This window comes from Colletotrichum higginsianum, chromosome 3 (assembly GCF_001672515.1).
Source record: "Colletotrichum higginsianum IMI 349063 chromosome 3, whole genome shotgun sequence".
Taxonomy (NCBI): domain Eukaryota; kingdom Fungi; phylum Ascomycota; class Sordariomycetes; order Glomerellales; family Glomerellaceae; genus Colletotrichum; species Colletotrichum higginsianum.
In genome coordinates, this window is record NC_030956.1 from 503,879 (window position 1) to 526,071 (window position 22,193).

At 55.7% G+C, this 22,193-nt stretch overlaps 5 protein-coding genes across 5 annotated transcripts; 4 read left to right on the forward strand and 1 right to left on the reverse strand.

Moving 5' to 3' along the window:
- Positions 1 to 3,136: 3,136 nt before the first annotated feature.
- Positions 3,137 to 4,258, forward strand: CH63R_03700 (Structure-specific endonuclease subunit SLX1; the record flags this gene model as incomplete). Its single annotated transcript, XM_018298675.1, has 2 exons — positions 3,137 to 3,372; positions 3,571 to 4,258. 2 exons carry the CDS (start codon positions 3,137 to 3,139, stop codon positions 4,256 to 4,258), a joined length of 924 nt encoding a protein of 307 aa, XP_018159921.1.
- A 384-nt stretch (positions 4,259 to 4,642) lies between these two features.
- Positions 4,643 to 5,058, forward strand: CH63R_03701 (uncharacterized protein; the record flags this gene model as incomplete). Its single annotated transcript, XM_018298676.1, has 2 exons — positions 4,643 to 4,963; positions 5,035 to 5,058. The coding sequence occupies 2 exons, from the start codon at positions 4,643 to 4,645 to the stop codon at positions 5,056 to 5,058; spliced, it is 345 nt and encodes a 114-aa protein (XP_018159922.1).
- A 5,248-nt stretch (positions 5,059 to 10,306) lies between these two features.
- On the forward strand, positions 10,307 to 16,025 carry CH63R_03702 (PLU-1-like protein; the record flags this gene model as incomplete). The annotated part of the gene is made up of 5 exons (XM_018298677.1): positions 10,307 to 10,735; positions 10,837 to 11,743; positions 12,020 to 12,111; positions 12,166 to 14,795; positions 14,879 to 16,025. 5 exons carry the CDS (start codon positions 10,307 to 10,309, stop codon positions 16,023 to 16,025), a joined length of 5,205 nt encoding a protein of 1,734 aa, XP_018159923.1.
- Positions 16,026 to 17,791: 1,766 nt separating this feature from the next.
- Positions 17,792 to 18,539, forward strand: CH63R_03703 (Succinate dehydrogenase cytochrome b subunit; the record flags this gene model as incomplete). The annotated part of the gene is made up of 3 exons (XM_018298678.1): positions 17,792 to 17,831; positions 17,922 to 18,003; positions 18,095 to 18,539. The coding sequence occupies 3 exons, from the start codon at positions 17,792 to 17,794 to the stop codon at positions 18,537 to 18,539; spliced, it is 567 nt and encodes a 188-aa protein (XP_018159924.1).
- Positions 18,540 to 19,449: 910 nt separating this feature from the next.
- Positions 19,450 to 20,920, reverse strand: CH63R_03704 (TATA box binding protein associated factor; the record flags this gene model as incomplete). Its single annotated transcript, XM_018298679.1, has 2 exons — positions 19,450 to 20,444; positions 20,530 to 20,920. 2 exons carry the CDS (start codon positions 20,918 to 20,920, stop codon positions 19,450 to 19,452), a joined length of 1,386 nt encoding a protein of 461 aa, XP_018159925.1.
- Between the last annotated feature and the right edge of the window lie 1,273 nt (positions 20,921 to 22,193).

The following is a 22,193-nucleotide window of genomic DNA, read 5'->3' on the forward strand; positions in this document are numbered from 1 at the left end:
ACGGGTGCTTGAGTCCGCATCCGTGGCCTGCCCAGGTGCTTGCTCCCTTACGTCGCATTTCGGAATGGCCAGGCATCCTCGGTCAATGCTATCTTGTCACGCAACCGCGTGGGTAATGCCCGGCGGAGCGTGGCCGTCTCCTAATGGTTTTTCTATTCTCGAATCAATCCGCTTCGGCACCCAACTGCCATAGTGCGGCGCGCATTCACCGGCTGCGGGCTAACAAGGTGACTGATGGTTGGTCCAGTGACTGGTCTCAGGTGTGGGTGAATGATCTAAAACCGAAGATGAGGTGTGGGTAGCAAGCCGCAAGCCGCATCCCGTATTCCACAGGCGACAGTCCTGTAGGTACATGCAGCCTTTCAGCGGTTAGCCATCCACAATGCTTCCAACGCCCTCCAACGCCGTGGCCGGCAAGCCCCTCTACGCCGCAAAGCCCCAAAGTCGCAAGCGTTGCGCCAGTCAGTTGAGGAAGCTGCCGGTTCTTTCTCCGGGGGCTTTTGCTGGAGGGACGAGCTGACAAGCGTAACTCTGTTGCAGCTTGGATCGGCGCTGGCAGCGCAACAGCTAGCAAGCTCAAGTGCTTGGGTGCATCTGCATTAGCATCTATCACTCTGCATCTGCGTCGCCGCTGCTTTGTGCAATTGCGTCGTCCACGTTCCTCACTTTAGGGTACTACAGGGCCAATGACTGACCCGTTCCACAGAAGCATGCTTGTGTCTCGGTTACTCGGTCAAAAATTGTATCCAGAGTCAAGTCAAACAGACGTGGGGGGAGAGGGGGCAGCAAGCCGATGACGGCGGAGTGTTGCGAAATGGCAAAGCGAACGCGGCACACCTCATCGGATCAGCAACAAGAAGGGGACCAGCGTCCATCCACGGGTCTCGGTGGCTTCTGTGCCAATCGATGAGCCCAATTGGCCGTGTTCTGCGGGGAACAGCTATGGCGGACTGGGAAGCTCGGCGGGTGCATATCCAGATGTAGGGCGGGAGGCGAACTGATGTGAATGATTTTCGCTGGGGATGACTGGATGCAGCAGCTTCATTCATCAGTCTGTCCGGAGGCTCTCGAGCGATGCGCCCGGTCAGTCAGGTCAATCAGTTGCCCGCTCTGCAGGTCGACGGCCGTGGCACTGCACTGCACTGCTGCGCTGCGCATACCTGGCTGGCCTGTGTCGCCGGGCTCGGTAACAATTGGCATGACCAGCTGGAGATGGCCGGCCCATTTGCGTAATGTGCGTAATTCTTCGTAATGGTAGTCCCTTGCCCTCGATCTGTCTCGATGGTCGTTTTATTCCAGCACCTTGGCAATCTGAGTGAGGCGCTCGATTGATCAAGTGATGCCTTTTGGAGACATGAGGCATGAGACATGCGGGCAGGAATGCCACTGTTCTGTATTTCGACAAGGGGGGTCGCCGTGGAACCAGTGTCATCAGGTTCGCGTTGAGTTGAGTGAATGCACAAACAAGTGCAGCTAATTAAACGGGAGCTTGGGTGTTTAGTGTGAAAGTGGAAGCGGTGTCGGTGTCGGAATTGATGTGTCGTGACCCGCGGCTGGGGAAAGCTTCACCCCCAGAGCTCCGGAGTGGGTTTGCCTTCATTTCATCCAACCATCACGAGACGAAATGTCGCGACAGAGGGGAATGCGAAATGGAAGAATGAAAATAAGCATGGGGTAATTTAGAGGGGGCCGGGGAACACGAGGGACGAAGCCGACCGACGATGGGGGGGGGGAATCTTGCTGAAAAGTGTAAGTGCACCGCTGCCAGGGCTCAGCAGCGCCAACCGGCCGGAAAGAACGACGAGACGGAAGACTTGGGGTCAGCTTCCCCGGTGTGTGTGTGTGTGTGTGTGTGTGTGTGTGTAAGGGCGTGTGTCCCTCTAAAACCCAGGACGTACCTGCCTGGGTACCCCTGTTCCTGCCAGTTCCTCGTTTCTCACCCTGGCCCTGCCGTGCCTGCCATCCCGGCACGGTGAAGGCCAGGTGAGCAGCCACAGCCTTTCCCGAGTCCACAAGAAGACTAGCGTCTTTCAACTCCCGACCGAACATTTCTATTTTCAATGCACTTCCGAGCTTTCCAAGAATCCAGAACACGGGTACCTCGCCATTCAGAATCAATAATCACAACCAAAACCAAATTCATTTTTTTCCCTTGCCAAAATTGCTTGTTTCCCCCCCTTCCTACCAAATTCACCCATTTCGCGCCCCCTTCCCCGTTGACTCAGCCAAACCTCATTCCCTCCCTGCCCCCCTTGACAAACACTACATCTGCATCCCGCGACATCCCACGGTCATCCACGTCAGTCCGTCTCACCGTGACAGTCGCTGCATTCCTACCCCAACTTCGTGTCCTCACCTGACCAGATCCAATTTGTCGGTCCCGGCCGGATGTGACCCTGACGCCAAAAGGCATTCCAGCTCCCCCAGCTTTGGTCTCATTTCTCTCTGCACCACCACCACCTTGCACGCCTTTTCCCCGTTCATTCCCAACCCCTGGAAGTTCAGATACCCGACTGTCCGACCGACACGCCTCGGCCGACATCGCTCCAAGTTTCTACCGAGCGGTTCCTGCGCTGCGACCCCCAAATCTGGAAGCTGGAACCGTCCCAACAGTAGCTTGCCAAAGCAGGCCCTGCCTGCTGTTGCACACCGCTCTCTCACCGGGTGACCGTCCGGTGTCATCGCCCCGAACCACCATCGCCTAGACTCGCCTCGAATCGCCTCGTGCATTACCAGCAACGCAACACGAACCACCACCAACACCGCCAACAATAGCACAAGCCTCAAGCACACAGATACGGTTACTTTCTCACTCTCTCTTCCCCTCACACAGGTGCCCAAGCACGCACACACACACACGCACGTCTCGGGCACGCTATCTACAGAGCACGCACCCGTCTCTCGCATTCTCTCTTCCAGTTCCCTTCCGACGCAACCAACTCGACTCAACCCACTACCTGAACCTGACCCCGCCGACACACGCCCAAAACCGGGTCCACGTATGCGCTCGCAAGCACTCCAAGTCTAGACTCGCCCGCCGTGTGCCGCCTGTCTGCGTCCAGCACAACTTATCCTCCCTCCAAAACACGTCGCACAACATAATGTCCTGACTCCGTCAGCCCTCCCCTGCCGAGTCATGCCCGTCCAGTCCAAACCCATACCCGCCCTCTACACGGTGTACGTCCTCCGTTCCACGGTGCGCCACGCGTCTCTCTACATCGGCTCGACACCAAACCCCCCGCGCCGTCTGAAGCAGCACAATGGCGAGGCTCGCGGCGGCGCTGCTCGCACCTCCCGCATGAGCCTGCGGCCCTGGGAGATGGTTGGCCTTGTGTCCGGCTTCCCGGGCATGGTTGCTGCCCTGAAGTTTGAGTATGATCTCCGTCCCGTCTCCTCCCACCATAGTGTCTTTTTCTCCCCTCCCCACTTTCATTCTTCCGCCTTGCTTCGGATGAGGTCTTTCCATGGACCATGAGGCCGTCCCAGTCAACCCCCCCTTCTCCCCAGCTTGCACATGCTTCTCCCCGTCTGCCCCAAGGACTGCAACGTTGCTGACCTCGAGACAAACAGGTGGGCGCTAAACAACCCGCATCTCTCCCTGCACATACCCTCCGCGTCGCGGATTACCGTCTCGAACGGCGTGAAGAAGAATGGTCATCCTCGTCGGCCTCGAATGAGCCTGCCTTCCATCCTGTCCAACCTGCAGTTATTGCTGAGCGTACCGAGTTTCCGCCGTTGGCCGCTGACATTGCACTTCTTCGCAAAGGATGTGTACAAAGCCTGGCTTTCGTCGTCTGCCGACTCGACCGAGCCTATTCCAAACACTCTTGGTGTGGTCACCGACTTCGGCCCTGACCCCACCGCGTCTTCATCAGACGGCGCCGCTTGGGGCATCCATGCCTTGCCTCTGGACTACGTACCAATCAAGGCGTACGTCGAAAAGGGACAGTCCATCACAGCCTTTGAGAGAGAGGGCAACTGTGTTGTGTGCAAAGATGCGCTCCCTCACGCTCAGGGACTGCTGGCGATATGCCCCAACGAAGGCTGCGAAGGCGTCGGCCATCTTTCATGCTGGAGTCGTCATCTGCTCCGCAACGAGTGCGACCAACAAGCCGTGGTTCCTGTTCAGGGTCGTTGCCCCCAGTGTGCGGGTCATGTTCGGTGGGTCGATATGATGAAAGAACTGACGCTGCGGGAAAGGGGAGCCAAAGTGGTTGAGACCCTTCTCAAGAAGAAGAAGAGGCGAACCAAGACTTGATAAGGTCCACGTGGGTCCAGATGTGTCAAGGCGGATCTGCAAGATCAATCTGCAAGGTAAAATCTCGGTCGGCCCGCGAATCCTGTTTGCTCAGAACGGCATGAGTCAGATTGGATCACTCATGAACGTGATGGCGAAGGACCGTTTTTTTCGGGTTTCGTCATATCAGAGGGGATGCTGTTTCGAAAGAAATGTCGATCCCACTTGACAATTCCCATTGGTATTGTTTGGGTTCACCGATGAATGAGATACGGTCGTGACTCGGAAACGGCATCTCTACATCTCCGATAGAATACACCCGGCCCATCTCTTTTCCATCGCGACACGGGTGGTCTGGTTGGGGTCTCACTCAGACCACTGCCGCACAGAAGGGTTGCTTCAGCCATGAAGTTCCATTCTGTAACGATGGCAGAGCTGCCCGAAAGTGCTGGAATGCACCGCCAGGAAAGGGTGGTGTTTTTCGCTTCCGACCATGCGAATTGGAATCCCCATGTCCGGATGCAAGGATGCTTTGGTGGTGTTGCTGGACGCCTGCACATAAGTCTCCCTACCAGCCATGTCCGGCTTGGGGTAGGTCAGACACTGAACGGACAACGGCCCGGTGATCTGCAGCACTGTTGTACCTTGACGCCACGGTCCAAGATGGCCTCGAGCATGATGCTAGTGTACTGCTGCAAACGTAGACGGCAAAAGGGGTCGAGTAGCGTAGGTGTGAGCCCATGGCATGGTCTAGACTGTAGACTAGCCGGCAGGGTATTGATACCGAATCTCGATAGCTTAGAAAACCATACCAAATTTGACACCTCCATGAGGATCTGTCGTTGGTCGATGTCATGTTCCACTGCGTTTGAATATCGAACGGATGCCTCAAAACTTATGGGTTCGGCTCCTGAACAACTCGTTTGCCATTGAATGGGCATCCGTAGACTCTGACGTTGATCTTTGAACGGGCAACACTCAGAGATGTAACACCACATGGTCCCGGTTGAAGATTACAGCAGCGCCAGGTTACACGACCAAGGTTGAAGGATTGCAGCGCCGCCCGAGACATCAGATTCAGACCGCGGTTGAAGACGAAGTATTCGGGGGTGCGGTACGCGCGAGCAAACCTTTCTACGGTGCGCGGTTTACTGGACCGTCTGGGGTATGGGTACCATGGTCAGGATCGGAAAGTGAAGTTTGGCCTTGACGGGCCCCATGTGTGCTTGGTGACTGTGCTGTCCCCGGTGTCCGAGTGTAATCGGTAGGGAGAGCTGCTGCCGCTTGCGGACTCTGGTCCCCCGCTGATTCACTTTCCAAACGGTTTAAGGATTCGTCAGCCGAATATAACATGTCTGTTTTGGTTGGAGTTGGTACCGAGTGAGTCGGAGACTGGCTGTCGAAGCCCTTACTCATCGAGGAGGGGGTTTGTTCAGCTCTGGGCAAGGCGGCAAACTTGGAGGGCGAAAACCAGATAACTTCTCCTCGGGCTTGGGTGGAATGGTGCTCCAATGCGGCCGATGTTGGTTCGGACTTGCTTCCATCTCGAAGGTGTATTATGGGAACCGCGGCCGCGTTCGATGGCATGCTTTCCAAATCTACGAAGTGGTGTCATCTAGACGAAGAAGATGTGCGTGGTTTCCGGATGCCCGGGCCTTGCCCTAAGTCACTCGTTCGACATGTTCCAGTAGCAGTTTCTCTCCGTTGAGAACATGGGAATGTTGACGGTCTCTTCTAGTCATCCTGTTCCCATATAAGGGCGTCGTGCCGTTGCCTATTGGTCGGCCAGCCCACGACTTGGTTTCGAACAACGGGCCCAAGGACAGAGGTGATTCAAGTTCGTTCAAAAATGTGGCTCAAGACATATTCATGTGGTATCTCTTTCTTGACTACCCTCAAGTTCCAAACGGCGCGTCTAGTTGTGGCGTTGATGGGGGAGGCAGCTGTCGTGTGACAAATGAGACATAATAGGGCAGACATGTTCATTTCCTCAATGCTTGGGAGTCGCGAAAGGTGTACAAACAAGATGTATGGGTGCATATGACGACTGATTAGACGGTCTGTTTATCACTCACGGGGTAATGAGGTCGAGAAAAGGAAACAGATAAGGGCGTCAAACAGAGGCTCACCACTATTTTACCAGCATCTATTTGTTATTCGACAGGATTACGTTTTGCTATCTTTAAGGAGCTGTGGCGAACGGGTTTTGTTGGCCCCCGTATGTGCTGTGGCAGATCGACACGGCAGATGTTGGGACTCAAAGCTGTTGTGTTGGTCGGTTCTGGCTGGCTTCACTACATGCGAGCAACAAACTGCCAGACATCAGGAGCGAGGGTGATTCCAGGCCCTGATTCACGAGACTCATAAGATTTGAGTCAACATAACTGGATGACTTTCTCTTCCATCTTGAGCAAGCCAACAAGTGAAATAGGGAACCATGAGATCGTCTGAAGCAGCCGTAGTTGGATGTGCTGCACAAGAGTTTGGTTTTTTGAAGATGGTCAGACCATGGAGAACGCAGCAAGCAGCAAGCACTACGGGACTTGAGCAGAAACGCCCCCATCCTGCATCCTTGAGATCAGTCTAGAACGTAGGTCACGATTGTATGCCTGCGAGGAAACACGACACAGGCCAACGATTCCAGACTTGATACATTCGCGAAGGCAGCCAGCTGGTTAGGATGCGATACCATCGGTATCTTGTACCAAACGCCCTTCCGTTTGTAGTATAGGTATTCCATCGAGAGTACAGCATGGACGACGTTCATGGAAGTGACGTGTTTCGATATGCTTGCATTTTAGCACCCTTGTCAACAGCGCGGGTGTTCATCTTGTGGTATCTGTGCCCGGCAGTAGAGATAAGGCCTCGTTCCGCTGGCGGAGCCTTTCCATTTTGCAATTTCGACTGGTAAGATCTCGGACTTGTGAAACGAATGGGATCTCGTTTGTTCCGACTCGCAACTCTAACCGGACAATACTCTGGGACTGTCCTGGGCTCCGTTGTTCTGTAACCAGGATCGGATCGGTAGAATGCCTCTCATAATCTTGGGTTGTCAGGCCTAGGCAGTAGACATAGTCACGGTGGAATCTACGGGAACTTGGAGGGGCCCGGGACACCAGTGGTCGCCAGCTTGGCCTGGTTCTGGAGCAACAATTTAGGTCTACGAGGCAAAAGTCAAAGAACGACATCCTGAAGAATTTCGATTCCGAGGAATAAGTTGAGCAAGGATCGACATTTCCACTGGACGATATCCGATGGCGATGTCTTCAGCGGGATGACGAGCAATGGGAATTTATATCCATTGAGGTGCATACATGCCACACATCAGTCGCAGACCAAACAATCTCCGAATGAGGGTCGTTCCTCTACCTCAATAGTATAAACGGCATGTGATGCCCTGCTGCTATCAGTCGGTCCCATAGTCACGGTGGTCGTCAGCCCGCTCGAACCAGATCTGTGGAGCAATGACTAAGCGGAAGGTATGCGGTGCAAATTGGGTCTGGCTGCTAGAAATGCAGGAGGGAAGGGAAACGGAAGAAAGAAAAAAAGAAGAAGAAAGAGAATTGGGAAGGTCCTGCGCCGCCCGCCCCCGCAAACAGGGCTCATCCTCGACCATGGACCGATCTGGGACGCTAGGCGGTTTTCTCCAACGTCATGCTGTCGTGATTGGCTCGGTAAGCGATGGAAATTGGCCACCCCCTGTCGAGTCAGCGACCGATATCAGATGTTGGTTTCTTTGCGCACGGGCGGGAAGGAGCGAAAAAAGAGCGGGCAGGCTCTCCCAGTCTCGTGGCCTGTGGCACCCAAATCACCAAAGCCCTGACAGGGCCTGTTGTTTGGTCCCTACCGCCCTGGAGATCCTGAACCTTGTGGTATCGAGATGGTCTAGATGAACGGTGTTTCGCGACCGCACTTTTAACCAGCGGGACAGGTGCTGTGTTGCTGTTTTCTCTACTTAGACCGAACCCGCCCACGGCAGCCACCGATGCCGTCAAGGCAATTGGGGGTAACGTTGGTGCCGGGCATCGCCCTCCGCTCCGATAGGTACGAGAGCACAGGGAGGAGTGCCGCAAAACACGTCGCATGGATCAAATTAATTATGAACATAACAGTCCGGCCAATCGCCGAAAACATTGCGGAGGAGGAGTCTGGGATGGTCCTTGACAGCCTATGTTTCCTCATCGAACAAGTGCATCCCATATCCGACAAGCCCATAACAGTCAGTACCTTACATTGATTGGGATGGATGGATGGATGGTCAAGCGGTAAATCCAGGGCTGTGTGCTCCAGGTTAGCGACCGTGCACGAGAGCGATTCATGGACTCGCTGTTGCGACGTCGTCGGCTTTTGGTGGAAGTATGTGTTGTGCTCTGTGTGTGAGTGTCTGATGTCGCATGTCGGCCGACTATGATGGTCGCGACTGGGGCGTTGTACCGGAGTACATGCCGGAAATGGGAGGACAAGGTACCTCTCGAACCCAAGAGCGTAATGACGGTAGGGTTGATTTTGGTCAAAGGGAAGCGAGCGAGAAAATATCGAAATGGCGCAGAAACTAGCTACGGCTAATCCATCGCTCCCTTTGATGCATGTCCCTGACCTGACGATTTGCATCGCCGCTTAGCCCGAAAAGAAGTTAAAAACAAAAGCAGACAGACGACAGCAGCAGGTTGACAGGGCAGTAGAAACACTGACTGTCTTCTGCATCGAGGGGCGCAGAGAGGGATGGAGAGGGAGGAAGGAGACTCCGAGGACGTCATGGGCAGGTACCCGAGCAGGTACCCGAACAGGTACCTAGTACATCCAGAGTGTGACCTGACGTCCAGTGCGGACCCACTTGTAGTGGGATTTTGCACCGACAGACGTGAGCTGTCCCTTCCGTTCCGCCCCTTCGTCGCCCTCGCACCTGCTCCCGTCGACGGTGTTGCTGTCGTTCCTTCCTAAGAGCGCAGGTACCTTGGCAGGACCCGTGGAACTTCCGCCCCCGTTGATGCTGCCGCCCCCCTCCCGATTTCGCTTTTGCTATGCTCTGGCCCTGAAGGTATCTGAGGTCGGCAGGCAGGCAAACAGGCAGGAGTGGGGGAAAGAGTCGCTCATCCCCCCCTCGTGGTCTCTGCCTGAGTCTAATATCCCGCCCAGTGTCCGTAGGTAAGGTATCTGGTGCCGCAGCCGCTGCTGTTTTTTCGCTTTCCCTTTTCCCACCACAGTTCGCATCGCACCTGCCTGCTTTGCCTCGCCTCGCCTCGCCTTATTCGTGCCTCGCCTTCCTTGCCTTTTCCTTTCCACACAAATTCACCTTCCTTCCCATTCTCGCCCACACTAAGCCAGAAGTTGCTGTCCGTGCATCCAACTCTTTTCCCCTTCCTCTCCCCTCCTCGCTCTCTCATTTTCCTCCCGTCTCCTTCACCCACTCTGTTCATCCACCCGGCCCGGCCTCCAGCTGCACTTCCCCCTTCTATTATATCCACACATTCCCACTCCCACGTCGTTTCCTCCTCCATACCCCGGTTTCCCTCCTCCAACACACCCTCTGACTCGAATCCCTCCTCATCCGGTCATCGCCAAAAGAGTCTTGGAAACACGCCCTCGTCCAAACACATTTGTGCGCTACCTCGGACCTTGTTGCGAGGCACACAGTTCCCATACGCTTCTCCAATCCACTTCACCGGCCCCGTCGTCGACAGGTACCTACCCGTTGGTCTTCCGCACTTCGACACCACCCCCCCGACTGTCCCGTATATCTGACATTTCTCGCCCTTCTGCTCCCTCAGACCCGTCTCTCCCTCGCAACCTTTGGAAGATGCACGCCTTTCAGTGACGGCACTTCGAGGAAAAAAAAGATCGCGAAATCCCTCCCGGACGAACAACTCGACTGTCTCGAACGGAAACACCGAGCTCGTCAAATCTGATATGCGACAACAACTCTAGCCGACCGAATCACACCCGCTTGAATGATCTGCCACAGCAATCGCCGTCAATCCGATTATCTGTGACTGCGACACCAACGAAGTCCATCATTCCCTGGCTCAACCCGCCGTTGCGCCTGTCTTTCGACAACTACCTACCGCCATCATGGTGCCTGCCCCTACGACAGGCGGTAGTGCCGCTGCCAACGGCACTGGGAGTGCCAATGCGAGTTCACGAGCTTCCCCGGCCGTCGGCGCCCCCAACACGGCCTCGGCTAAGTCGAAGGCCGCCCAGGGTAACTCCAACGGCCCTCGCCCGACGAACTCTCAAGTCCCCCTCAGCTCCATGCGAAGCGCACCTCTCGACTTGACATCGGTCGAGCGACGCGGTCAGGCGACAGCGGTCAAGGAACCCGTCAAGAAGAAAACCCGCCCCCATGGTCTCGAGGAGGCGCCCACCTACTATCCGACAGAGGAGGAGTGGAAGGACCCGATGGAGTACATTAAGAAGGTCTCCCCGGAGGCGAAGAAATTCGGCTTGTGCAAGATCGTGCCGCCAAGTTCGTGGAACCCGGACTTTGCAATTGATACCGAGGTGGGTTTTGCCGTCACGCCCGAGGATCGCAGGCCCTGATGCCGCGATGCGCGGGCTGGAGTCATGATGGGAGTGACCTACCTGCTGACAATGTTGCATAGGTATTCCACTTTAGAACCAGAAAGCAGGAGTTGAACTCGGTCGAAGGAAGTGGGTTGCTGCAATACCAATCTCTCGACGGAAGTTCGATGCTGACAAACCTAGGCACACGAGCAAACATGTCATATCTTGACGCGCTCGCCAAATTCCACAGACAGCAAGGAAACAACCTGCATCGCCTTCCCTACGTCGACAAGAAGCCTCTTGATCTGTATCGTCTTAAGAAAGCCGTCGAAGCTCGCGGCGGGTTCGACAAGGTTTGTAAGCTGAAGAAGTGGGCTGAAATTGGACGTGATCTGGGATATAGCGGAAAGATCATGTCTTCCCTGTCCACATCGCTTAAGAACTCGTATCAGAGATGGCTCTGCCCATATGAGGAGTATTTGAGGCTCGCCAAGCCAGGAGTTCATCAACAGCTTGAACTGGAGAACGGCGGCCCCTACACCCCTAGCCCTGCTGTCACTCCCATGAAGCGATCCAACGTCAATACTCCTTCCAGCGCCCGAGCCGATTCCCCTGCCCGTAGCGCCTCGGATGCGCTGCAGGCAAGCATCAACGGCCTTAAGAAGGAGGGTGACCGGGACACCCCTATGACTGATGCACCACCTACGCCTGCTCCGGTCACCTCAGGCTTCAGAGCAATCAACACAGGGGGCTTTACCGCAGTCAACTCTGGGTTTAAGAGCGTCAACCGGCCCACACCTCAGGACGATGTCACCAGCACGCCACCATCCAAATCTTTCAGCCCGGTAAATTCTGCGAAGAACACACCTGACTATCGGCCATCAAATCTTGGTCCTGCGGCGCTCAAACGTCAAATTAGCTGTGAGAGCCTTGACCTGGCGAAGAAGGATACCGCCACAGACAAGGATGACGGTGATACTGGGAGCAGCAGCAGACGAAGCAAACGTCTCAAAAAAGGCGAGTTGAATTCCCCTCCCATTTGCTCAAGTACCGATCAGCACAACCGTCCCATGCCGGCCGCTACATTGCCAACTGTACCCAGCCCTTGTTTCCCAGCAGATTCTGCATACAGTCAGGCACCGGCTTGCGTGGGGGTTGTAAAGTCTTCATGCTGCCTCTGTATGCCGTTTTTCTGACCGGGGAGAAGACCGATTATTCCTGCAACCTTATGTATGATGCATGGTTGACTGCTGGACACTTGCTAATGTATTTGGCATGCAGAAACTGTGCCGACTGTCGCTGGATCACACATGTCTCTGTTCCGCCCTTCCGTGCCTAGAATCCCCCGAGATGAGGCATCTAACCCTGGTGAGGTGAGCTGCAATGTATCACCACGACTACTAATCAAAGATGTTGACACTTGGCAGAAATGCGAGCAATGTGGCAAAGCCGAAGAGACTGGCCCTCTTGTCGTCTGCGAGTCCTGCGACCAAGCCTATCACTGCACATGCCTCGACCCTCCGCTGAAGCACAAGCCTGAATCGGAGTGGAACTGCCCGAGGTGTCTTGTCGGTGATGGTCAGTATGGTTTTGAGGAAGGCGGCCTGTACTCCCTCAAGCAGTTTCAGCAGAAGGCTGCGGACTTCAAGCAGGGTTACTTTGAGAAGAAGATGCCGTTCGACCCAACCCTTAACTGCCATCGCCCGGTCACCGAAGAGGATGTCGAGACGGAGTTTTGGCGCCTTGTCGCTGACATCGAGGAGACGGTCGAAGTCGAATACGGTGCCGACATCCACTGCACCACCCATGGATCGGGTTTCCCGACGGTCGAGAGACATCCTAACAACCCCTACTCGACTGATCCTTGGAATCTTAACTTGCTGCCTCTGCATCCCGATAGTCTGTTTAGACACATCAAGTCTGACATCTCTGGCATGACGGTGCCTTGGGTATATGTCGGCATGATCTTCTCGACCTTTTGCTGGCACAACGAAGACCACTACGCATACTCCGCCAACTACCAACATTTTGGCGCGACCAAGACCTGGTACGGTATTCCGGGCGAGGATGCTGAAAAGTTCGAAGCCGCAATGCGCGAGGCTGTCCCTGAGCTCTTCGAAACGCAGCCCGACCTCCTCTTTCAGCTGGTGACCCTCTTGACTCCGGAGCAGTTAAAGAAGGCTGGCGTTCGAGTTTCCGCCCTCGACCAGCGTGCAGGCCAGTTCGTCATCACCTTCCCGCAAGCTTACCACGCCGGCTTCAATCACGGCTTCAACTTCAACGAAGCCGTAAACTTTGCCCCTTGCGACTGGGAGCCTTTCGGTCTTTCGGGCGTTGAGAGGCTACAGGTTTTCCGCAGGCAGCCCTGCTTCTCGCATGACGAGCTGCTTTGGACCGCTACTGAGGGCACGACCAACAACGGCCTCACGATCCAGACAGCCAAATGGCTCGCCCCGGCACTGGATCGGATCAAGAAACGTGAGGTCGTCGACCGGGCCGATTTTGTGGCGAAGCATCTGGAGCCACAGTGGCACGACTGTGGCCTGGCTGGCAAAGACGGCGCCTCTTGTCCTTTGACGTTTGAGATCGATGACACGGACGTTCCCGAGGAGGAGTACCAATGCTCTTACTGCAAAGCCTTCACCTACCTGTCTAGGTTCAAATGTCTAAAGTCGGGCAAGATTCTGTGCCTCGCACATGCGGGCCACCAGCCATGCTGCGACATGCCCGAACGGCAACGGATACACGGCGAGGGCCATGCCGTCATCTACAGGCAGTCCGAAGAAGACATCGACGCAATCTATGCGAAGGTGCTCGAAAAGGCGCGCACGCCAGAGGCCTGGGAAGAGAAGTACGAGAAGCTTTTGGAAGAAGAGGCTACGCCTTCTCTTAAGACTCTTCGGAATCTCCTACACGAGGGTGAGAAAATACCCCATGACCTACCCTCGCTCCCTTTGCTTCGGGAATTCGTCGAACGCTGCAACGAGTGGGTGGAAGAGGCCACCAACTACACGATTCGGAAGCAGCAGAATAGGCGCAAGAGCGAAAAGTCCATCCTCAACCGAAAGAACTCACTGGACCAAAAGGAACGCGATGCGCGCAATGTTTCCAACGTGTACCGTCTCCTCAACGAGGCTGAGCAAATAGGATTCGACTGCCCTGAGATCACCCAGCTGAGGGAGCGGGCTGAGGCCATCGAGGCCTTCCAGAAGAACGCAGCTAAAGCGCTGGAACAGATCCACCTCGCCGAGCTCTCCGAAATCGAAGACCTACTTGAGGAGGGCCGGACGTTCAATGTCGACATGCCCGAAGTCGATCGCCTGTCGCGAGTTCTCGAGCAACTCAGGTGGAACGAAAAGGCTAGGAACAACAGAGGCACCCACATGTCGCTCAACGAAGTGCGTGAGCTCATCGAAGAGGGCAAGCACCTGGACATTCCACCGTACAACGACCACCTGTCCTTCTACATCGACCAGATGAACCTTGGCCAGCAGTGGGAGAAGAAGGCACGGGAATTGATCGTTGCCGAAATTGTCCACTACCCTCAGCTAGAGGCTTTGTCGATGCAGGTTGCCGCCAATTTCCTACCTGTCTCAGCTGACACCTTGGCTGCTGTGGACCAGATCCTCTACAAGCAAAGAGAGGCTCACCGCCAGATCGTGGACTTGACCGAGAGATCGCGCAATCCCGACATCCGGAAGAGACCAAAGTACGCCGAGGTTGCCGAGATCATGCGTCGACTCGACGACTTGAACTCGAAACCCAATGGCACGTTGGACCTGGAGCGTGAGCAGAAGCGCCATGAGGACTGGATGCGAGAGGGCAAGAAGCTGTTTGGCAAAACCAACGCACCTCTCCACATTCTCAAGAGTCACATGGACTATGTCTTTGAGCGGAATCAAGACTGTTTCGACATTGTCAATGATAAGCCTCGCATGCCGGCCGAACCCGCCTCGAGAGAAGCCAGCCCAGATCAAAAGGTGCACCGGTGGGAAGACCCTCGCTTCCGGGAAGTTTTCTGCATTTGTCGCAAGGTGGAGGCTGGCATGATGATTGAGTGCGAGCTCTGCCATGAATGGTATGTTTCGCCCCGGCGGCCCGGCCTTTGATGCAGCAGTCCGAAGCTAACGGAAGTACCAGGTACCACGGAAAGTGCCTCAAGATTGCCCGGGGGAAGGTCAAGGACGAGGACAAGTACACATGCCCGATATGCGACTGGCGTGTCAAAATCCCCCGAGATGCCGCCCGACCCAAGTTGGAGGAGCTCATTACATGGTCTGAGAAGATTCCAAGCCTGCCTTTCCAACCGGAGGAAGAGGAGGTCTTGACGAAAATTATCGACAATGCCCAGGACTTCCGAAACCACATTGCCGGATACTGCAACCCTGTCGTGTCTACCGAGTCCGAGGCCGACACACAACGGTTCTATCTGCGCAAGATTGAGGGCGCCGAGATCCTGCTCGCCTACGAGACCAATTTCTTCCGACAAGAGTTGCATAAGTGGTGCCCCGTTGCGCCAAACGCACCCCCCGTCCTCGAGGTCTCCAAGAGCACACGCAAGCCACGACCGACCAAGCTCCAGAAGCTTTTGGCCCAATTTGGCGTCGATGACCCCGAGGACCTGCCAGAGAATATGAAAGCCAAGGCAGCCAGCCTGAAGCGGAAAGCCCAGAATGCCGAGGCTGCGGCGGCTGCGGCTGCGGCTGCTGCGGCCGCCTCTGCAACTGGTGCGACGGTCCCCCCTGGCATGCCGGGCCACGGTCGCAAGTCGGAACAATCGTCAGCGACACCCCCCAGCACGTCTCATGGCAACCGCCGGTCCATCGGCAGCAACCACGACGCTATGGACATTGACAGCGGCCCGACGCTTCATCCAGGCTTGTTCTTGTCCAACGGCGCACCCGGCCCGCAGCTTGTCGTCGGCAACTCGTCGCTGTCTCTTGAGGAGCGCTTGCTCCAGGGCCAGGAAGATGGGCTTAACCTGCACACGGAGGCTGGCAAGAGTAAGGCTCTCGAGATACTACGTCGGACCGAAGTGGGTCGGAAGCGGGCGGTGGAGATGTTCGGCCCCGACGTGTTCAAGGGCGACGTTGGCATGCTCAACGGCCGAGACGATGTGCCTCGGTCTCAAGAAGAGGAGCGAGCAGTGAACAAGATGTTTGACGATCTCACGAACCAAGACGATGACGACGGCAAGAGAAAGCAGGAATCTTTTGATGGACCTATCACGGCGGAAAGTCTCGAGAGCGAGCGAAATGGCATGGACGCCCTGCTCGACGGCGATTAGAACTCTCGTCCTGAGACTTACTTTCCGGCCTTGCATCCGTTCGACTTTCACACTTTCGACTTTTGAAGTACGGGCGTCAATGGTGTTGACGGGCATTTCATTTGAGTAGGAGTCATTTTCGAGTTTCGACATTTTGTCCGATGGCCGCAGGAAGAGAGAACTAATTTCATATGGGGGGCGCGTTGTATGATTAGGTGTCTCGAGGTTACGGCATACCAGTTTGCATTAGATGGAGATGGGGGCGTTTACGAGGATGCCAAATGCGTCGCTCAGTTCCTAGGTATCATGGCCAATAATTGTGCGGCGCACTGTCCCGGAAAAGTCTTAATCATGGGCAAGCAAGATCAACTTTAGTTTAGGCATTTGTGAATACATAGGCATCGTGGCCATGCCGGTTCATGATTGACTCCGTCCTGCTTCACAGTTTGTTTCGCAGTTTGTGAGGCTTCTTCTATCGCGAGTCGCCGCTTGGGACGACGTCAACAGCAACGATGGAAGCACGAGCAAGTAAAGCAAGTGCCTAGGCACAAGTTTTTGACACCTGGTTTTTCTGTCTTGATGGAGCAAGGACTGCAGGACCGAATCTGGGTGCATAGAGCGATAGATAGTCACCTAAACACTCGCTTGCGAGGAGATTCTAGACTTCACCCAGGGCGATTTGAGATAGACAAGGGTCAGCAACTCCTTTATAAGCCTCACGAGGACCTTGGTGGGAGTCGACCGACAAGTCCTTCAAGAAAATGCTACCGGCGTCAACAGATAACATTGCTGGGGGCGGAATCAACTTTCCCAACGGCAGAGTTGCGAGGTCATAGAGCGTCATGACCAAGTACCAGCAAAGACCTGCTCGTATTCCCTTCAACACTAGTTTGATCACAGCAGTGATCATAGGTGAAAAGCGAAATGACTAACAGAGCATTTTCGCTGAAAAAGGTGACAAGCGCGCCGCCGGCGGTCGGTATGTGAAGAGAGAGACTGCAATGAATCTATGGGACGGCGCCATCAGCAATACAAGACGCACCCTGGGTGCAAAAACGAAACCTTCAACTACTTGGCAAAGCATCACGACATATTCAGTTGAGGCGAAAAGTATGTAGATGCCTATAAATGAAACGGCTTCTAGACGGCTGCAAACCAGAACCCGAGATCAACGAAGGATCCATTCCCAGAATTACTCTCCGGCCACCCTTAGCCCAAGGGCTTTACCAGCAGCGCCTTTCATGGGTACAGCCTTCCTCCCAAGGGAATCAGACGCACCATTAGTTATGCTGCGGCGGGCGGCCGTTGCTATCTGAAGAAGAGAAAAAAGAAGAAGCAGAAGGGAAGAAGCGCGGAGAGTCGCGTCGGTTTTGTGGTTGTGGGAGAATTTTCGAACGTGGACCGTGCCCTCCTGGTCAATGCTTAGCTAAGCTCAGCCTCCACGTACAAGCAACGTCCGAGCTTTTCTGTCTTTTGTCTTTGGTCAGTCACGTGGCCTTGTGCGGCTTAGGAAGTGGTCTACGCTGATTGGCCAATACCAACCGAAAAGCCGAGGAGATTCCCGTGCTTCGCTTCAATCGGGAGGCGGACGCAGCGCAGAACGTCTCCATTTTATTCTTGAGAGAGAGAGAGCTTGACATCAACACTTTCCCCGATATCCCGCCCGACCGCTTACTCCACGGAGTGATCACTTGACGACGCGAAACGACCTCCCCCGAGCTCGAATCACTCCTGGCCATTCTTCGACGACACGAAGATAACACACCCCTATAACCATACATCCAAACATGATTGCGCAACGGGTGGGCGTGTCGGCCCTGCGCCGAGGTTCGTTTACATCATCGAAACCCTGGGAGACGAAGGGATCAATAATGGAAGGCTGACCATATGATGTTTCGTTATGGGCACGGCAAATAGCGGCAGGAAAGCCCTCCGTCTTCTTCAACTCCCAGATCCCCAAGATTGTTGCCTCTTCGAGCATGTCGACGACCCAAATCCGGTACGCAATTGCCTCGCCCCCCCCCGACAGTGCTTGAGAGCTTTCGTTGTCACGACCCCCCCTGACATCTAATCATTGACAACCCTCACAGCCCCGTCGCGACCTCGAAGCTCACACCCGATGACGGCCTTGAACTCCTCGCCAAGCAGCGCCTCAACCGCCCCATCTCCCCGCACCTGACCATCTACAAGATCGAGCAGACCTGGTTCGGCGCCTCCATCTGGACCCGCATCACCGGCGCCGGCCTGTCTGGCGCCTTTTACGTTTACTTCGGCACCTACCTCGTCGCGCCCCTGCTCGGATGGCACGTCGAGACCCAGTCGCTCGTCGCCGCCTTCGGCGCCTTGCCCCTCGCCGCCAAGGGCGGTCTCAAGTTCCTCGTCGCCTGGCCCTTCACCTTCCACTTCTTCAACGGCATCCGCCACCTGTCGTACGACCTCGTCAAGGGCTTCAGCAAGCCCGACATCGTCAAGTGGGGCTGGGTCATCTGGTCCACCTCGCTGGTCTCGGCTGCCGGCCTGGCTTTTGCGTGGTAAACGGAGAGGAAGATTGGGAAGGGGAGAAGGGACGGCGGGGGAGAGAGTGTGAGCAAGATTCGCGTGTCCGTGTTTGGGCGACGTGGTAATGGGGAATCGGGGGTCAAGGGGGGATGGATGTGTGAGCTTGCCGTTGTGAGGAAGTGTTTGGGAGATGGGAGACTGGAGTTCTGATTGGCTGGCGCCTGGGTTTGCTGGGCGTACGGCCTCCCTTCTGCTTAAGGCGAGGGATTGTATAGACTGAAAGTTGTAAAATGAATTCCCTTGAGTAACAAGCACGTTAATCAACCGTTCCACCTACGTAACGAAGAACCATGGGAGCGCAGTCGAGAGAGGATGCCATGTGGCGATTGGGAGACTACGGCAACCGACGACGACCTACGACCGAGAACAGCACGAGTTCGGGGGTGGGAGGGGGGTAAGGCGACGCAATAGGACAGTCTTAAGATTATCTGATTTCATCCTTTCTTTGTGCAAAGATTACATTAGGTCACAGGTAGGAGAACACACCACTTGGTCTCGTGCAGAAGAGGGAGAGTGGAGACATATGGCTGATAGTGCCCCCGACGACAAACCTCAAGTTTAAGGAGAAACCCATACGGCAATCCCTCGCATGTGATATGATGCACCGGACTTCCCAATGGCTTTTTTTAGGGCGAAGATTGCTAGATTGCCGATCCTTTTGTTGGGTACCTTACCCATGTTGCGACCCCGACTGAACCATAACACTCGGTTCCCGTTTGAGCATGTATGCTGAGAGAATCAATTGAATGCTGAATGTCATCTATAAGCCGCGTCGCAACTAATCTTGGTATGCCTCCCGGACCCAATTTTTGCCCTGCCTGATCCAAACGCCGTTGACGCCTTCCCGAAAATCTTGCGTGCGCACAACACCAGGGAACCATGCTATTTATTCTATGTTTCTGGCATCCAGGACGTGCTTGATCAGCCTCCGGTTGCCCAGGCTGTTGAGCCGCTCGCCCAAGATGGGCCCGATGAACTCGTTGAGCTCGGCGGCGTAGTTGTTGGCGGTGCCATTGATGCCGTTGACGGCAACCCGCTCGTCCTCGATCATGGTGGCGATGGCCTTGAGGATGCCGCCGACGAGCATCTCGAACTCGACGCCCTCGCCACGGTCCCTGAGCGGCTGCAGGATGTTGTCGTTGTAGGCGCGCAGGCACTTGAGCACGAGGACGCGGACGGCCTCGGGCCCGCCGGCGGAGGCGACACCGGTGATGGCGCCAAAGTGGGTGGCCGGGGGCTTGTCCGGGTCCATGAAGAACTTGAGGCAGGTGCGCACGAGCTTGGGGCGGAGCAGGTTGTTGGAGGCGGCGTACTTGCGGGCGATCTGGCCGAGCAGGGAGGCCGAGAACTCGCGGAGTTGGTACTGCTCGCGCATGGCGTCGGCGCCGTCCTCGGCACCGATCTTGCGGCCGAGGATGCACGTCAGCACAGGAGCAGCGATGGCGTTGGCGTAGGGATCGAGGTAGAGCTTGGTGTTGGCGATGAGGGCGGCCGTGAGCTCCATGGCCTGGCGCAGTGTGAAGACGTCGTCGAGGCGGTGGGTGACCTGGTTGGCGACGAAGTTGATGAAGTAGGGGATCAGTTGGTGCAGGCCCGGGTCGTCGCGGACGGACTCTAGGGCAGCGTGGCGGAGGCGCACGACCTCCTCGTCCGGGTTGTCGTCGAGGATGGCGTTCTGGACCTTTTCGAAGTAGAGGATGAGCTCCTTCGAGACGACGTGCTTCACGGCGGGGCGGAAGGAGATGCTGTCGTTGCCGGCAAGGGCGGCGAGGGCAGGGTTGGCGCCGGGGCCCTTGGGCACGAGTTCCTGGCTTCGCGATTCGGCCGTCGTCGGGTTCTGCGGGATGGAGGGTTGGACGCCTTCGATGGCGAGCCAGTGTGCTGAACGGATCAGAAAAGGTTAGCAGACTTGACTCGACTAGAGGCATGAATAGCCCGAGGTGTTGTTGGGAGGGGGAAGGCGCACCTGTGAAGCTCATATCACGCGGCACTTTGGGCAGAGGAGCGTTGATGAGCTTCTCAAAGTCGACCTCCTCGTCCTCAATGTAGAACAGCGGCTGGCCGGGACCCAGGCTGGCCTCGCCATATCGCAGCGGACGCGTCGAATCGTACCCGTAGAGCGGTTCGATGTTGAGGGCCTTGAGGGCGGTGCTGATGTCATTGACGGTCAGGGTGGTGCGGCGGGAGGCGCGCATGAAGCGCAGGGCCTCGACGAGGACCTGGCCGATGCGGTACTCGACATCCTGGGTCAGGCAGCGCAGGGCGTCGTCGTGGAGGTTGGGGATGCCGACCGACTCGGCGACGTCTTTGACGTTGTCTGGGTTCCACAGCAGCTTTGGCGCGTCCTGTGCCGCCATCGCGCTTGTCGTTTTTGGTTTCCCCCACTGTTGCTGAGCGAGTTTTCTGATGCGGCAGAAGTGGGCGACGTGCGCAGGTTGGTGTTGGTGTTGGTGGTTTGTGGAGGAGCAGAACGGACGAGGCTGCTGATGGGAATGTGAAAGTTGGGGAAGCACAAGCGCGCGCGCGCGCGGTGGGGCCGCTAGCCAGGGGGGGCGAGCAGCTCGGGCTGGTGGAGGCAGATTCAGACAGTGTTCCCGGCCCGGCTGCGCGGAGTGGGGCAGATACGGCGCCTTAGACCCGGAGAGTCCTGTACCCCCCGGGCTCTTCCCATTCAAAGTTCTCATTGCTTACTGCTCAGGTATCAATTTTTTTGAACTTATTCCCTTGTTACTCGCTCCTAGCGCAAGAAGAGGCCTTACTTCGGAACGCCCACGGCCTGCGGAAATACCACTTGTTCTCCTGTCCTGTCGACGAGCTCACGCAACACACCGGACCCTCGTTTGTCCTTCCAATCCCAAAGACAATCGCCTACTGAAGAAATGGATTCTTGCGCGATGAGTCTTGAATTAAATCCTGATATGTGAACCCGAATCTAAAGGTGCAACCATGGCTGCGAATACGATCGTGCTCGACCATCATCTGGAGGGCAAGAAAGTTACGTCTCACCGGAGGCAAGAAATACGTGAGTATTTCTTATCGATGTTTTGGAGAAACATACATCTTGAGGATACAATAGTTATCTTGTGAGGTACCTCTTGCAGCATTGTCAGCATTGGCCGCTCCCAGAATTCACTGTCATGAATTCCACCCTTAAGGGGCATTTGCTGGGCGTACTTACCCTTCTCCCACCACCTCGCATTGTGCCGCGATATCATGGAAGCTGGGTGGATCAAATGTTTGTAAAGAGCAGTATGAGCTCTACCTGTCCTGACAAAAGAGAACAAGTAGTTGTACTTGAGTTGTCCACATAGTATTGTCCGCCTTCTCGGCAATAAGCCATAAAAAAGTTGTAAAGAAAGCGCAAGGAGGAAGTTAGCCGCCCTTGATAGTAGGAGAACGGTTGTTTGACTCGTTTCAGTGTAGTCAATGTTCGAGTTTCCACACCGGGCACAACCAATAGCCCGATTCGCAATTGAAAGTGCATGCCTGGGCTATTGAAAGGGTGAGTTTCCGCGCAAGTTGGTGATGTATAGACGATTTCGGCTAGCTTCGCAGCGCGGAGGGCGCGGAAGCCGGAGTGTGTTAGCGGTGGGAGCCGGGGCCAACACCTGGGCGTCGCGGCTCGGGACG